At 44.2% G+C, this 18326-nt stretch overlaps 1 protein-coding gene across 20 annotated transcripts in view; it reads right to left on the bottom strand.

Annotated features, from left to right (window-relative positions):
• tle3b (TLE family member 3, transcriptional corepressor b) overlaps positions 1 to 18326 on the bottom strand; it is a 69060-nt gene that overhangs the window by 11890 nt on the left and 38844 nt on the right. For 7 of the 20 annotated variants that reach the window (XM_072464832.1, XM_072464833.1, XM_072464838.1 and 4 more), the window contains 5 exons: positions 14383 to 14599; positions 13696 to 13712; positions 5493 to 5615; positions 4252 to 4302; positions 1004 to 1159 (listed from right to left, as the gene is read on the bottom strand). In XM_072464832.1, coding sequence (XP_072320933.1) covers positions 1004 to 1159; positions 4252 to 4302; positions 5493 to 5615; positions 13696 to 13712; positions 14383 to 14599 — 564 coding nt within the window. The remainder of the gene's footprint in view (positions 1 to 1003; positions 1160 to 4251; positions 4303 to 5492; positions 5616 to 13695; positions 13713 to 14382; positions 14600 to 18326) is intronic. The other 13 variants (XM_072464836.1, XM_072464837.1, XM_072464843.1 and 10 more) reach the window with 3 other exon arrangements.

Genomic DNA, 18326 nt, shown 5'->3' with positions numbered 1-18326 from the left:
ACTGAGTACCACTGAGCTACTGCCGCCCCAATTTCCATCTGCAGTCCTGCAAATTGTGATGTTGATCTAAAGCAGCTTTAATTAGAAGCAATACCCTTCACTTCAATTACAAAACTTCATGTGACATTTCACAGTAACAAGCAGCAGATTGTCATTTACATGTCTTTATGGTTGAAAAGGGCTGCGGGACATTTTAGAGCCCATGTGTCATCCAAAGTCTTAATTTCTTTTTGAAATTACAAGTAAATACAGGGAAGTGGGTTGGTGATAGGAGGGTAGGTAGATAGGAGGTAGGTGAAAATTGACGATTATGTTATCAGCTCATAAATGTCGCTTTAAATAAGATTATTATCAAATACATTTTCTTTACAGTGAGAGGTTTATCAGTTGTCAAGGACCTGAGAGAAGCTGGACTACAGATGGAGCTGAAGAATGGCACCAAAACCTGTGTAAATCAGCCAGCAAAACACGTCCCCCTAACAGACTATGAGCCTCACATAGTTATGGATGCCTTCTGAATCCTTCCTCAAGTCTGTTTGAAAGGAATGTATTTGATAACAGTGCATATTTGATAATAGAGCCTATAACTATTTACTTATTCAGATGGTAAATTGCCAATTTGCCAAGTTTTTTTGGCACTGTATCAGTGTCTAAACCAATTTGGAGATCCAATACGACCCAGAGAGGACAGTAAATGTAGGGTTGTAAAAGCATCGGAGGAGGTGGGTTATAGCGCACAGTAAATCTGCTCCATGGTTTATGTTGAAGTGATTCATTTTGACTGGTGAAAGCAGGTTAGTGAGATGGGCTCTGGGGCAGGGGGGATCCCAGGGTTATTTACAGCCTCAGGACCAGGGCGAAATAAGCATTTACTGGGTAAGCCATAAAGTAGATTGAGAGGGCTTGGATTTCCTGAGAGTGCATCCACATCAGACGGAGACGGAGACAGAGGACAGGGGAGTCTGCGCCCGTCCACGCTGTTACTCTGGTTCTAGGTACTCACATGGGGGTGGTCCTTGGCTTTGGACGATGGAGTGCTCCCAGAGGAGGCCACAGAAGCGGGACTGTTGGGCGCAGCATCTTTCTTCAGTACTCGAGACTTGTCCAGTCCGTTTTCTGGTGGAGAGTGTGCCGGGCTGCCGCGCGGAGTGGCCGGGTCCTAGGGAGGAACAGCAAACGTGAGTCCATGCTTATGTATCCAGGGTGCCCTGAGGCAGACTACTGGAAGGCTGCAAATCTGCGCCAATGGCCCTTCTGACCACCTCATCTATAGGCATAGTGGGTGAAGTATCTCAGTGCGAGCAGGAATCAAACCTCTAACCTTCGGGTTGGTGGACGAGGGCTCCAATCATATCCCCCTCAAGCTAAGCTAACGTTAGCTTACCTTACAGTGTAGCAGTACATTTAAGAGTGGTTTACTCATAATCATGGCTAACGTTGGCGTCTTTACAGTGTAATGGTTGCTGTCTGCTGTTGTTTTTCCAAGTCTGCCAGTGCATTGTGGTCAATACTTAGCCCTAGAGGCTAGCATTGGACACTACTTTTAGAGGTGCATTGTGGGATATTTCAAGCGCACTACCTTTTCACCTGCTAGACATCTTTACAGTACTGAAAAAGGAGTGATCCGTAAATAAATTCTGACCCAATACACATGGGAGGGCTAAAGCTAACTGAATGCGTTTGAAGCTAACTTTTGTGTGAAATTGCTATTAGTACATAAACTTTGCACAAGCTAACCAAAAATGCTAGCTAGCGGTGTGGTGGCTTTAACCTACATTAAAAGGGCGGCGAATGCGGTTCTAGTTTCATTTGTTTACATGCATTACATCACTCCTTTGTCTGGCTCCACAGATACTTATCACACACCTGACAGTTAATCCAAACATTTAGGCGTGTTCGGCTATTCAAATCTTAAATTGCTACCTAGGATTAGCTCACTATTTACCAGGGGTGAGTAGCCAAAAAATAATAATTACTCAAGTACAAAATACTGGTTCAAGTAGAGTAAACTATTACTCAAGCATGAATAACTGTTAAGAGAAACTATCAGATTTATAATTTTAAATTAATGTAATTGGAACTAATGCACAAATAAAGATATACACAAAAAAAACTAATTAATATCTAAACTAAACTATAGTAACAAAATAACTTAAAATGTAATGTTATATTGTCCGAATAAAGCTTTTGTCACAACCAAAAAGTTTGCTAAGACTGTACAATATATTACTCACTATTCAGTATGTTTGTCTCCTCGTGTAAAGTGTTTTTGGGTACTTTGAAACATGTCATGTATTATTATTAAGTATGACTACAAGTAGTACAATAAGTACAGAGAAGTACTAATCTACCCAAGCCAACATACTTGAAGTTCCTCTTCCCACAGTGACTAAATCTACAAGTGACAAGCTTTATGTTGACAATATTAAATGCTTTGAACATTCGTTTATTTTCTCTTCAGACACAGTATGATTTAGTTGTTCTAATTTCTGTGTCTATCCTTTGAAAAAACAAATTGTTGTGGTTTATTTAGCCTAATGTTTTGACCTTACAATTGGATTAACTTCAAATCATAAATCTGGTGTTTTATCTGGAAAGTTACTCCTCTTAATTGAGTAATTTCTTGGACCACTACTTTGTACTTGATCAACCTCTGCTATTTACATGCATTTCCAAACTTGAGCTCTAATCAGAGTGAGGCAATCAACATTTCTGTATTGGCGTGTAACCGCACTGTCTGAGGCTGAGCAAACATTGGCGGTCGAGAGTCCTGGCCTGTACGCGCCGGTCAAACACAGTAAACAAACATCCTCCTGTATGCGCTCCTTTCATTCACCTGTCGCTGCCTCTCCTTTGTCTGGTCTGGCCTTACGCATGAACGCCCCCACAATCAACCCTGTCCACACACACACGGGCACGCACACACACACACGGGCTCACAACACACACGGGCTCACAACACACACGGGCGCACAACACACACGGGCGCACAACACACACGGGCGCACAACACACACGGGCGCACACACACGGGCACGCACACACACGGGCACGCACACACACGGGCACGCACACACACGGGCACGCACACACACGGGCACGCACACACACGGGCGCACAACACACACGGGCACGCACACACACGGGCGCGCACACACACGGGCGCGCACACACACGGGCGCACACACACACACGGGCGCACACACACACACGGGCGCACACACACAACACGGGCGCACACACACACACGGGCGCACAACACACGGGCACGCACACACACGGGCACGCACACACGGGTACGCACACACACGGGCACGAACACACACGGGCACGCACAACACACACGGGCGCACACACACACACGGGCGCACACACACACACGGGCGCACACACACACGGGCGCACACACACACACGGGCGCACACACACACACGGGCGCACACACACACACGGGCGCAGACAGACAGACAGACAGACAGACAGACAGACACAGACAGACAGACACACACACGATCTTATGACAGATGTTTTGGCAGGCACATGGGGAAGAAGGCGTTGAGGCGTATGTAGATGGGTGAACAAAAGAGGTGTGTTTGAGAGGAATGTGGCTGAGCAGGTGAAGAGAAGGAGAAACAGGAGCAGAGGCAGGAACAGGAGGAAGAGCAGAGGGAGCAGAAGAAAGTGGAGGAGAAAGAGGAGGAAGAGCGAAGTGAGGGAGAACAGAAGGCGGCAGAACAAGAGAAGGAGCAGATGGAGGAGAAGCAGGTAAAGGAGCAGAAGGAGGAAGAGCAAGAGGAGCAGAGGATAAGATTAATGGCAGAGGAGAGAAGAGACAGAAGCAGAAAGAGGGGAGAAGCAGGAGTTGGAAAAGGAGACAGGGCAGTGGGAGGAGCAAAAAGAATAGCATAAGGAGAAGGAGCACAAAAAGGGTTAGGAGGAGATTGAGCAGACAGAGGAGGTGCAAAAGCAGGGAAGCAGAGGAGGGGGGCAGAGGGGGGAAGCGGAAGGAGGGGCAGAGGAGGTGGAAGGAGCAGAGGGAGGTGAAGGAGCACAGAAAGGAGGGGCAGGAAGCAGAAAAAAGAAGAGCGGAAGGAGGAGCAGAGGAAGCAGAGGGAGTAAAAGAAAGAGGTGCAGAAGAAAGAGGAGGGGAAGGAGGAGCAGAAGGAGGTGAAGGAGCAGAGGAAGCAGAAGAAGAGTAGCAGAATGTGGAGAAGGGGCAGAGGAGGAGGAGGAGGAGGAGGAGGAGAGTACCTCATTGGATACGTCCACCACCAGGTCGTCACTCTTGTCCCCGTCACTGTCCTGCAAAAGATCCCAGGGAGGCTTTAACACCAGGGAAACGATGGACTCTCTTTAGGTTGTGTTTGAAGTTATATCTGTAAACTGAGCTGGACTGCAGCTCCGCTCTGCCAACTAAAAGCAGTTTGGACTAGCTTACTATCTCTGCAATTACAATTCTTATCCATATGCACAAGAACAAAGACATGTCTCAAATGAACTGTGGTGAAATTTTACGAAACGTTTTGAGATTGTGGATCAAACGCTCACGATAATAGAGTTCATGTTCAGACATTTCCTTCAAACAATGAGTCTTTCCCATTGAATATGTTAAATATGATAAATAATATTCATTAAAAGGCACACTTCTTGAAGTTTTCATGTCAAGTACCACCTAAGAGAACATGTGGCACTCAGAGTACCACCACATCTGAACCGGGCCGAAAACAGGACTATTCTAGGTCTAAACTAAGGATAAAAGAGAGGTCTAGAAGGACCGCAAAATTGCTTAACTAGTTTTAAACCAGGTCACACTCAAATAACCAGGTCACACTCAATATCTGAACTGCAGAGGCATCCACCCACCGCCTGCATACCACAGTTTGAGAACCACTGGTCAAGCATGTTCCACAGTGTAGGATTAGACAGTACATTTCAGGTACTTGTTCAGCAATAAAAACACCAGTAACTGAACAATTAGAAGGTAGAAACGTTTAATGCATACTGTGGTACATTTAATACTCAAGTTTATTTATGTTAAGGACAAAACCCTGTCTGTTCCTGTGGAAACTAAAGTGTCTAATTTACACCCGCAGATGTTTTAGAATGAATAGAATAGAATAACTTTATTGTCCGTCATACGCAATGATGGCAGAAATGTGTCTTTGGTTAGCTCATTCACACACATCAGTCATTATTATTATTTCACTGAATCCACTTCATCCAAACATTTATATAGGACATTTTAACTTTCAATGCCGTTTATGTCTCCCACAGAGACATAAAGATCAGCCCTTAAAGTAGTTAAGAAACTACAGAAGAAGTTTCAAATGGATAATGCTACTGCAGTCTTGTTAAATTGAACGGGATAGAAAGCTAATCTCTGTACCAGGTTTTGTGCAGAACTCTTCTTAATGTCTCTTCCGAAAGCGTCTTTAGAGCGAATGTTATGAGACAAGTATAACCTTGTGTCATTAGTGATGAAACCCACGTACATATCTGCTCATACTGTCTTTGTCGTCCACTTTGCGTTTTTTGGACTCGAGGCCGTAGTCGGAGGAGCTGCGGTGCTTCTCGCTGGCCGCTCGTAGGCTGTCGGAAGGAGACACGGAGTTATTCTGAAAAACAGCATGGCATTAATGAGTACAGAGCAAATTCCAATAATCAGAACAAGCACAACAAGCGTTATATCACCACAACAGAATTCTAAATGTGTGCACGGTGACAAAGGCGGTTAGCGCTCTTGCCTCCCAAGAAGGAGATCATGGGTTCGATTCCCGGACCAGACCAACATCACATGATCTCTCTGGGTGGAGTTTGCATGTCCTCCCCGTCTTACCGTGGGTTCTCTCCGGGTTCTCCGGCTTCCTCCCACCGTCCAAAGACATGCATGTGTGAGGGAAATTGGTGACTCTAAATTGGCCCCAGTGAATGAATGTGAGTGTGAACTGTCTGTAATGTCTATGTCTCTGTGTTGACCCTGCGACAAGTTGGCCACTGTCCAGGATGTACCCCGCCTAAGGCCCGAAGTCACTGGGATAGGCTCCAGTCAGGCTTCCCTTCCGAAAGGGATGGAAGGAAGGAGAAAATGGATGGATGGATGGATGGATGAATATTGAAGCAAAAATTGGGTTCGAGTCATGTTATGGATTTGTATATAGAAATGTTTAAAAGCTCTGTTTCCTCTTTGTTATGTTTGTCTATATTATTTTGTGTTTTTCCTTTTATATGATTGCATTTATTCTTTGTAATGACAATTATGTTCTGGAAATAATAAAAAAAAGATTTTAAAAAAGATGATCTGAAAAAGAAAAGGTCAAAAGTATGGCGGCACTAAGTGAAACAATGAATCACCAACAAAAACTGTGGACATTACTTGACCGGTTATGCAACTTCACTTTTATTTGCCATTCAAATGAGACAGCCTCCTGTAAAATATAAAAAAGGCCAAGACCAAAAAACAAACAAAAACAAGTTGTTGTTTTTTCAATCAAACGAGCGCCAAGTGCCTAACCCTCCAAAACCAGAACAACCAGAACGCACCGAATGGCGAGCTTAAGTCTTTGCCTCGGCCTTTGTCCGTCCAGAGTCACTGTTGACAGCCAGGCTTAGCCCCGCAAAGCTCCGGGACTCAACTGGACACGTTTGGAAGAGAAAGTGATCAGAAAGACTGTGAGAGAGAGTGCGGCGGAGAGGAAGAGGAAGGGAACCCAAAAGGAGGCAGCTGAGCAAACTGGCAGACACAAACCAGGGATGTAAACCCAGAGAATGGTCGTGTCAGGGCTGATGTAACGGAGGAGGGAGAAGAAAGGAGAAAAGGGGCTTGGACAAAAGAGAGAAGAGAAATGTGACATCGGAGGTGGAGGAGTAAGAGAGGGAAAAAGACGGAGAGCAGAGGGAGAAGGTGAAACGAAGCCCGTCCCAATAACACATTAGGAAGTGCGATATATTGATGCAGAAAAGTATCTTGATAAACGATAAGGTTGAAACCATTTCATGCCACTGACACAATAACCTCAGAGCCTGATCATCACGGCAAACTCTTTTCTAAATGTGCAATAGACGACAAATAAAAAACACACAAGTAATTAAAATGAGCGGTACCCGATTTTGTTTATGTAATAAAGTAAAACCGTTTCTGCCCCAGCACAGATATATTGTTAAAGCAGTTCGTAGGCTCAGAATCAGACTGCTGTGTGCTGTCTGCATCCAACTAAAGAGCGTCTAATTCTCAACAAAGTAGCAGGTGAACTGTTAGAATGCTATTTATTGATTTATGTATCTATCTATTAACCTTTTTTTAACCAGGTAAGAACACATTGCAATCGACAACTCTTTTACAAGGGGGACCGGGGCGAAGGGACTTTATGCAGGGGGTGTTTACACAGACACACACCTTGACATGTATTCCACAAACACAACCTCAGGTGCCCTCAGACATGCTCCAGGGCACACTCACTGTTCAAACAATCCGTGTGCATGTGAGAAAGGAGAAGACGCTGTGGACAGGCTGCAGACGGGGCCGAGCAAGAACGCCATCAATATATTATAATAAGTGTGTATTGTCGGTTTTTGTTTTTAACCATGTTCTAACATCGTTCCCTCATCAAAAACATACCTGGAGTAGCATTTAGCTTCATTCACACTAGTTGATGAATCCTGGTTAGAAAGTCTACTCCCTCAAAATCACTCTGTTCTGAATCTGTGACGTCTGATAATCTTCTGTGCTTTTTTAAACTCCATAAATCATCTCCAGACTCGTTCTGTGAATTTCTCCCGTATAATCACAAAATAGAGATCCAAATGTAATTTGTGTGTTTTCTAAGTTCTAAAACATGAAATGCCAAACTAAAAGGTACTCACGAGCATGTCTAGAATCTAACAATACAAATAATGCATAATAGTTGTCCTTTAAAGCACACATATTCTACATTATTAGGCCCGAGCGCCACAAGCTGGCGAGAGGCCTATTAATCTCGTAAGGCCGTGCGAAGCACGGCTGCGAAAGTGCGCACGTAGTGCGCACGAAATAGAGCGCGAAGCGCTCGCCCACTTCCAAACACTCACTAACGCACTCCTTCACTCATGCACGCCCCGTGCATACTAATTAGTAGTAGGAAAATGGAACATTACCGTTGTAAACGGGCGAAGCCCGTGCAAAAGTGCGCACTAAACGAGCACTTTACATTGAGATGTGATCGTCCCCATATAAAGCACTCATTTGCGCTAAGTACCTCACAAATACGTTCCCCATCTCTTGCATGTTCCGTGCATATAAGCATGTAATGCAAAAAATGAACATTATTACTGTATAGAGGGCCAAAAACACAAAGTGGGCGGAGCCCACTCAAAATTAACGAAAGTACCCGTCAGTGACCAGGGACCCACACCATGAGGTAGGAAAGCGCGAGCGCTTTCCGAAAATGTATAGTTTATGATATTTGGAAAATGGGAAATATTGTTTTCGCATCGGAATATTATTCTTTCTTCTTTCTTTCTTCTCGGGACCAACCCCCCTATTTTTCACCCAGTGAACATTGACGAAAAGTCACAAAAATTTGCACACCTCTAAAAATCGTGCCTCTCTACATTCTGGCTATTTCCCTTTTCTAAAATAAAAAAAATTGGCGCGTCAGCGCCCCCAAATGTACCAAAAATGCATTGAGAGATGGGAAATGACCCAAAAAAAATCTGATCGTAGAATCATGAAATTTGGCGCAGAGGTAGATGGTGACAAGAGAAGTAAAAAATATTATTACGGCAACGCCGTCCGGCCAACCAAATGTCGGCCATATTGCTTCAAAAATGGCTAAACATGACTTCGGAGTTTTTCCAAACGTCGTACTTTTACGAACTCCTCCCAGGGCGTTGGCCCTAAAAAGCTGAAATTTGGTGAAAATGCTACTGAGGAGTGGGACATCAAAAGTTATCCAAATTACATTGATACCTGTCACGGTCTCTGTGCGGCGAAGCCGCAAACTGTAGCAAGAATTTCAGAAATCTCCCAAATTTAACATTTCTGCCGTTTGCGCAGATAAAGTCCGAATTGCGTCAAATTAGAATCAGTTGTTAAACTCTTTGCCCTAAACCTACTTGAAGTGAAATAAATTAATTTGGAGCCACAGCGCCCCCTACAGTTTTTATATGGAGGTTAAATATTTAGTTTTGCGAAATTATATGAAATTTACACACAACTCAATTTTAGCATCCCCATCAAAAAAGTCAATGAGACCCATGTCATAATTGTTATGGCTTTGCCGTAACGATGACCGAAACCTTCCATGTTATTCCAATGGGGAAATCGCCAGAACATGTTTACACTTTAGACTTTCACAAACTCCTCTTAGGGCGTTAGACATATTAACCTGAAATTTGGTGAGACTCATCTTCAGGGGTGGACCATCAAAAGTTATCCACATTTTTATTCAAAGAGTCACGGTGTCTGTGCGGCAAAGCCGCACATTTTGCCAAGAATTCAAAATAAAATTGCTTTTTGATGGTAAAACAAAGGGGAGAAGATGTGACAGCGTCACAGATTCAGCAGTAGGCGTAATAAAAGGACAATTGGGGCGCGTTAGCGCCCCCTCCTCTTGCGGTGTGGCGGCGGCCGATCATTGCCGCTTGCGGCTATATTTTGTATTGTTCTTGTCCTTTAAACATGCTCTAGTACAGAGGGCCCCACAAGTTGTTGGGTCACGAGCTACTTTTATATTTCGACAAAGCCCGAAGATCTACCTATAGATCTGAATTATTGTATAATTTAGTATTATTTTTATTGTCAGTATCAAACAAGTTTTTATTTTTTGTTTATCCATAATAAGGCTATAGCAGTGCTTCTCAAATATTTTCTGATAAGCCTCCCCTAGGAAGAAGAAAATACTTCGTGCCCCCCTACTCTCCGCCGCGACTATAAATACGGTGAGCGTATAAACTCCGCACCCCAGATATGTTAGCGAAGCAAAGTGTGTGTTTTATTGATGTGTAATTTATTTGGCTTCATGCTGTCGCTGCCAACATTTTTTTTTTTTTAAATAACTTCCTCTTTAATACAGCGTATTAATTTAAAAATAAAATGGCCACAAATGGATTAAATAATATAAATGTACGCTTATTGGCCCCTCATTGTAGCTCTTTTATCATTTATTAGTGAGATATCTCCATAGTAATGCTCGGGGGAGGGGCTTGAAACTTTGAGAAAGTCACTTTGCTTTGGCTCAGGCCAACAGCAAACAGATTTGTGAAGAATAAAAAAGCATTTACAGGTAAGATTACGCTCTGGAACTACATGTCTCCTCTTCTCTCTTTCCCTCCCTCTCCTCCTTTGAGCTTGTGCGTTGCTTGTGTGTTCAGTGGCTCCACTTTGCGAGCCGCACTGAGCGACTGCTTTGCGCTCCAGTCTTGTTTTGCCTAAGATAAAACTACTCATGCTGACTGACCTCCGTGTGGCGTTTCCGGAGCTTTCCAGTGTGCTTCGGCGCTTTTCGGCGCGATCGACCCGACTGCCTCGATCGACGTATTGGGCACCCCTGCTCTAGTACCTTTACCTTGGCATCCCTCATTTTCAAATTTCAATATAACGTACTGAAAACCACATATGACTTTCAGTCAGGCGTTCCCTTATTAGGATTTGAGTTTGATGAGGGGAATAATGTTACAACATGGTTACAACATGGTTATAAGCTCAAAAAAGTAAATTTAGATGATTGTGGTCATTTTTATGCACTGATGGTGCAAATTCCCAACACAGTGAGTTCTTTAAAAGGTGCACTATGTAAACTTTCTGGTCGGATAACAACCTGCGCTTCTCCATGGTGATGTCATGAATGCCTGGAATGTTATGTTAAGTAGCGCATTGACCTACTTAACAGGTATTTTAATGGCTGAAAATACAAAAGTTACATAGTGCACCTTTAACAAAACAAGTCTAGCTTTGGGGTTATAATGAAAGACTACAAACGACCTGACCGGAGTTCACCAAAGCCCATTAGAAGAAGTGAAAGGAGGAAGCAGTGAGAAGGCCTATAAACGGCTCAGCATGTAGAGAGAGGAGCTCCAGCGTGTGCAGAACCAGAGCACGTGAGCAGGCCACAGAGCATAACTGCCCCTGGACATTAACTGGAGCGAGATGGACAGAATGTCAAGTAGATCGTGCAGAAGCTAAAACATGGTGCTGGCAAAAGCTACAAAGTGGTGACTTAAAAAGAAAAAAAAAGAGTTTTGGTTTAAACAGTCAGCTGTAAACATAATCAGTAGGCACAGCTAGTGTGTCCTCTCACCGACTTTCCCCATGGCTCTGGCCAACGCAGCAGCTTTTGGCCACTTCCACTCGCCTCAAAACGGACATTAGTTCTGCTGCTTGAAAGGAAGTCAAACCACACACATTTTTGAGTTAGAGGCTCGGCGTGAGGTAAGAGTCTTCTGTAAGGGAATGTGCAAAGTCAAATTTGAAATATATTTGAACTGTCAAATATTAGGCCACATTTTTAGGTCACATTTAAGTTAATTGGACTGGAAATTATTACTTAATTTCTCAATACACTCTGCTTTTTCAAGATTTAGAGACGCAGTGCCCAATTTTTAACTATCTGGTAGTCATTATTAACTCTTAGTAGTGTCCTAGTCATTCCTCACTTTCCTGATGCATCCAGATTCTTTACTGCAATGACATTTTACTTAGTTTATATACGTTTTTGGCTCGTAACTGGTATTAGACTGGCGTAGCGTGAAATGGGCCGGCCGAACAGTCTGGGCCAAGAGATTTAACCGCTCAACCACCGGTCAGCGCAACTGTTTAGTAACACATTTCCCAACCTTCAGGATGCAAAGTGGTGTGTCAGCGTCATGTAACCATAATCATAAAGGGGTTTATTGCCATTGTCTGAGAACAGAATTCAAACTAGAACTTGCTTTGGCATTAAGGTGCAACATACAACAATGAATAATAATAGCAGCAAAATATGTCAAATAGGGCATGCATGAAATTTTGAATTTACAATTAAAATAAAATAGACGTGGTCTGAATAAATATACAATTTACAGTTGGTCAGATAAGTGCAATGAATGGTTACTGACAGCTACTAGTTAGCAAGCACAAGTGTTACTTCCTGGTTTGCGGTTGATAAAATTGCTTGCCAATTGGCTCTGTACGCAACATTAAAATGACTGAATACTTCGAGATCAGGCAGCGGACAGTGACTTTACATGTTAAAGACATCTGAACGGTCAGTGGCTAAACTAATTGTACTCATGACAACATCATAAATTTGGTTCAGACTCGCTGAAATAAAATGGAAAAGCAAAATGCATTCAATCACATTTGTATAGTCGCAGAAGGAAACTTGACTGTAATAATATTTCATGTCTGAATAAAAAGGAATATCCTGCCTGGGTGTTAAAAGCTTCTATTCTTGTAGTTTAGACCTCACACACATGTTCTTAAATGCATGGGATTCTTGGATTAGTTTAGCAGTTCAGATTTCTCACAGGTGTTAATGGTCCTGGTTGAGGATTCAGTTTAAAAAAAATTGTTTTAAATCTAGTTTCTCAATAACATTATCTGTCATATAAATCACAGTTAGCGATTATATTTCCAAATTCATTCAGCCCAAGTATAGAGTTGTTCCATTTCCTTTCCATTGAAATTGCGTGGCTTCCTGTAAACAAACTGTGTGACTATCCGACCTCTACAGCCCGCTCTGACCAGCGCGGCCCGTATCAGATGACCTGGGACCGCGAGGGAGAGAGGGGGATCAGGTAAGCGCGTACACTGGCCACCTCTCCTCGTCAGCAGATGGCAGATGCCGAGGAGTCTGGATTGCTTTCAGACATGAGTGGACTTTTTCAGGCTGGATGCTCAACTCAAATCTGTGCCGCCGAGCCAGACCCGGTCAGGCGTGACACCGCGGCCGGACGAGCCAATAAAGGCACACGAGAACATGAGCGAGCGAGTGAGACTGTGAGCAGTGGCAGATAAGGAAAATAAAAAAGAATCCATGACGGCAAAGAGGAATGAAAGTCAAAGTCGTTTTTAATTGTGCTGAAATTAGAGGCGGCAAGCGGCAAGCTAATCCCTGTCCGGCGCTCGGGGTCATTTTCCACCTGGATTAGATGGCACTGGCTTATTTGGCTAGACTTCATTATTTGATTTGAGTCTGCCTACACTCTCCCTGGAGGACAAAAACCTGTGTGTTCAGACATCGATGAACAGACAGCATGAATTTTTATGGGAGCGGTGGATTAGGCCTATGTAAAGTACACCTGATCTGCACACAACCAACCAGGACAGAGGGGAGAGAAAGGATAAAGGGGAGAGAAGAAAGAGAGAAAGAGAAGAGAGGTAGGGAAAGAGAGATTTGGCTTGTTTCCACTGGTTAGTTTTGGAGGGGACTTTTACGGTATGACTCGCTTTGGCTCCCAGAATACTTTAGGTAAGGAGTTACACCCCAGAAAGCGATTTGACATGAACACAGTCTCAAAAAGATGGCAAATTGCAGAGGAACAGAAAATATAAATGCTCAACAAACACATTTCCATTGTTGCTAACTTCTATGTTATAGACTTGGCTTCATTAGTGCATAACAGAGATGTACAAAATATTATGGTAGGATTTAGATTTTTAGGATTCAAATTGTGTTAATTAAGAAAGTTCCAAAGCGTTCTGATATAAAGACTGAGAGAAAGAGAAGTGTGTGGACGTACCGTACTGGACTCGCGTTCTGCAGGGTTTGCATCAGAGGAGAGTGAAACGATGAGGAGACAGCAGAGAGAGGGAGAGAGAGAGGAAGAACATCCGTTAGTCTGAGGATCAACTCATTAGCAGGTACGCGCTCACCTGCAGGTACGCGCTCACCTGCAGGTACGCGCTCACCTGCAGGTACGCGCTCACCTGCAGGTACGCGCTCACCTGCAGGTACGCGTTCACATGTTTACAAATCATTATTACCATTGAAGCTCAACATTTTTCGGTGGTGTCTTGATTGACAAACATTTTCATTGGTTGACCAATTATTTTAGGATTTATACTCTCAACCACAGAAAGGAGTGAGTGAGTTATCTTGAGATTTGGGTGTAAATTGTGAGTTATTCTGCCTTTTTACTGCACGTGCAGTATTTCCATTGTGAAGCAATGAATCATGTTTTAAACCCATGAAACCCGGGTGATCTGAGTCAGACCTCACTTGTTGGCAGAGCACATGGTTCCTCTGGCTCAGCTTGTCGACAGCTGGCACACACTCAGCCCGCCTCTGTGCCCGCCTCTGTGCCCGCCTCTGTGCCCGCCTCTGTGCCCGCCTCTGTGCCCGCCTCTGTGCCCGCCTCTGTGCCCGCCTCTGTGCCCGCCTCTGTGCCCACCTCTGTGCCCACCTCTGTGCCCACCTCTGTGCTCACCTCTGTGCTCACCTCTGTGCTCCAGGTCGTGGTGGTTCTTCTCGTCCTTCACAGGCAAGTGGGCTTGGCTGCCCAGAGCGCCCAAGGCCAGGAGGCCGGAGCCAGCGCCGCTCACAGGAGGCAGGCCGGGGGGCTGCAGTCCGGAAGGGTGAGGGGGCATCTGCACAGGGGGACCATGGGCAGCGTGGGACAGATGCTGGGCCTGGAGCTGCTGCTGCTGGAAACACCACACAAAAGAGGAGGACAAGTGGGTCGGCTGGGAAGAGCTTCAGAGATTAGCCCTGGTCTACTGCAGGCTGCAACATCAGTTAGCTCAGTGTAGCACGGAGTACACGGAGTACACAGAGTATAGAAGGCCCTGCTGCAGGAGCCCACACAGACACAGCAGTGTAGGTCAACTTTTGTGTCATCGTAACAAGTTTCATTTTAAACACATTTTGAGACTAGAAAAGACTTGATAATTGATGCCATCAAAATTTGAAATTTGCCAATCATCAAATTGTATCGATAATATTTTTAATTAATTTGTCACTGGGCATTTAAAGGGATTGTATTTAAGAGATATACCTGTAAAGATGCTAGACTAAGCTTTAGTCTTCACCTAATCTACACAAAAGCGTTAACAGTGTGTACGCGCAGCCGGTAACGTTACTCTGTTGGACAATCTACTCCAACGCATGTCCAACGCACGTCCAACGCACGTCCAACGCACGTCCAACGCACGTCCAACGCGCGTCCAACGCGCGTCCAACGCACGTCCAACGCGCGTCCAACGCACGTCCAACGCGCGTCCAACGCACGTCCAACGCACGTCCAACGCGTGTCCAACGGGTGTCCAACGGGTCTCCAACGGGTCTCCAACGGGTGTCCAACGGGTGTCCAACGGGTGTCCAACGCATGTCCAACGGGTTTACACCAACGGGTGTAATTGTGCTACGCTTTGCTTAACTTAGTTTGGAGCATCAATAAAGTATCTCCAGGGTTTTCTGCAGGAAACATACCAAAGAGGCACGTAGTGTCAAAATAAACTTACAATGCCCTTTCAAAATAAGTTCTAAAAACACAACATCATAAACAATGTGCATTGCACCAGAACCTCAAGGAATGTTTCATGACTAGGGCGAGTTTATTAGTTAAAGTAGAGGAGCAGTTTACACAGGCAGTGGGACATTTTCAAAACTTGGACATTACGTAGCCTAATTAATGCATGTTTGTTTTGCTTGTTTTTTCTCTATGAAAAGAACCGTCCCTCTGTAAACATTTGCATAGTTTTAATTTAAAACATACTGCATCTGAACATTTGTAAGCAAAATTAAACAGTTTGGTGTCTAAATGGTGAGGAGACACACAGCCTTGTAGGCGCAGCTTTGACATCTTTGATGTGAGCTGTAGCTTTTGAATATAAGTAGGTTTGCAGCTTTGCCTACATCACATGTTGCTGTAGCGCTTTAAACTGTATGATCCAAAACATCCATCCATCCATTTTCTACCGCTTGTTCCCTTTCGGGGTCGCGGGTGACTGAAGCCTATCCCAGTGACTTCGGGCCTTAGGCGGGGTACACCCTGGACAGTGGCCAACTTGTCACAGGGCCAACACAGAGACATAGACATTACAGAGTTCACGCTCACATTCATTCACTAGGGCCAATTTAGAGTCACCAATTTTTGCCTAACACATGCATGTCTTTGGACGGTGGGAGGAAGCCGGAGAGAACCCACGGTAACACGGGGAGAACATGCAGACCAGAGATCATGTTGGTCTGGTCCGGGAATCGAACCCACGATCTCCTTCTTGGGAGGCAAGAGCGCTAACCGCCTTTGCCACCGTGCACCCCATCCAAAACATGCGTTGGAATTGTGGAAAAGGTGAGGTGACATGTTTTTGCTGAAGTTGCTGAAGTTGTCCAACTTTGAACTGTGAGGCATGTCAGAGCTGTCACTTGTGTTTATTATGAATACACTTTTCTCCTAAATGGCTGTACTTGAGTAACTGTGAATCAGGCATTCACTTCAAACTTTACGCTTTGACATCAGCAGACCACAACGCCACGTCTACCCTTCCTCTTTAAAGAGCTGCTGTTTAGCACACAAACCGAGCACACACAGCCGCCTGTGCTGAGCTGTCAGAGCAGATAGACAACAGTTAAAGGGCCACTCAGACCAGAGGGAAGCAAGTGCTCAGAAACAAGGTTAAATAACACTTAGCACATCCATCAACTGGCTCTCCAAACAGGAACAAATCTGGTTACTGCTCCGCGTGCACTCGCGCACACTACTCGCGCACACTACTCGCGCACACTACTCGCGCACACACACACACACACACACACACACGCATGCACTCGCACACACGCATACGCGCGCATGCACTCGCGCACACACACACACACACACACACACACACACACACACAAAAACACACGCATGCACTCGCACACACGCATGCATACGCACACACACACACAAACACACGCATGCACTCGCACACACGCATACGCACACACACACACACACGCATGCACTCGCACACACGCATACGCACACACACACACACGCACGCATGCACTTGCGCGCACACACACACACACACACACACGCGCAAGCACTCGCGCACACACACACGCGCACACGCTCGCACGCACATGCACGCACACGCACACACACACACTTGCGCACAAACATTGAGCTCAGGCCTTCATTCAATACAGGCTCAACAAACAAGACTAAGACTTAAATCAGATTTCACAAAAGCCACTTCACAAACAGAATCTTACAAATAATATAGAATATGTCTGTTTAATGGACAGCAGATAAAGCAAGAGGACGCTCTTACTGAGTACATTCACAACACATGCTCTCAGTAAAATATATTTATGTTAAATTGATAACCAGGGACACAAATACGTCATGTTTATTATTAGGTTTCATCTTCCTGCTGTTGCTGTTATGAGGACATTCAACTAAAATAATATATTTTGTTTTAAATTGTTAATTGATATGGCAACAGTGCTGATATGTGTCATTCTGAAACACATGGATACTAGGGTGTCTCACTGTTTGATTCCGATTCCAAGTCTCATGAGCCGATGCAGTGTAATGTTTAACAATACTATTTTCCGGACTAAAAGTCGCACTTTTTTCAGTTTCAGTTCAGTGCGACTTATTATTTTGTTATTTTCACACTGGCAACCGCATGTCACATGTTGATTATTTTCACACTGACAACCACAAGAGGGCGCTCTAGGCTATAAGCAACGCAGAAGAAGAATCTGCACTTCCTCTACTTCCGAGTTTGCAGAGTTGTTTAGAAGTGACACCGAGGATTTAGTGATTTGGAGTAATACTGATGCTTTGGTAAACTTGTTAGCATGTTCTTTATGCTATAATTATCTGAATAACTGCTAATATGTTACGTTAACATACAAGACACTTGCCACAGTTTGTTGTCTTATGCATTTTTTTGGTTGGTACGACTTATAATCCGTGCGATTTATACTCCGGTACCACTTATAGTCCGGAAAATACAGTATTGTGCAGAACCACATGGTGGAGCAATGATAATATAATTACTTAGTTTAATGGAAAATCATGCAGTGATGGGGCATTTGTGAGCTGAGATTTGAGTAAAATAATTAAAGTCAAATTTATAATGATCATTGATGTTTTTATCTGTTTGTATTGTGATTTTACTGCATATTTTCCTGTTCTTTAAAGCACTCTATCTGTATCAGTGAATCTGCCTGATTCACTGCTAAATGCATTGAGTGCAGTATGCTTTGTTTACAGCCTGTTTGCACGTCTTAACAAATGCTGCCCTGTTTGTTCCACAATTTTAAAATATGCCTTTGGGCTCACATAAATACAACAGCGGCTGGGCATTAGCCAGTTCATTACATCACGACGGACCCTGAGAATAGCATTAGCATTTCTGCCGTTAGCTGCAT

The sequence above is a fragment of the Eucyclogobius newberryi genome, unplaced genomic scaffold (genome assembly GCF_026437365.1).
Source record: "Eucyclogobius newberryi isolate DKJ021-1_F unplaced genomic scaffold, fEucNew1.0.hap1 SCAF_5, whole genome shotgun sequence".
Taxonomy (NCBI): domain Eukaryota; kingdom Metazoa; phylum Chordata; class Actinopteri; order Gobiiformes; family Gobiidae; genus Eucyclogobius; species Eucyclogobius newberryi.
Note: the sequence above shows the minus strand (reverse complement) of the source record. Positions and strands in the feature narration are given on the sequence as shown.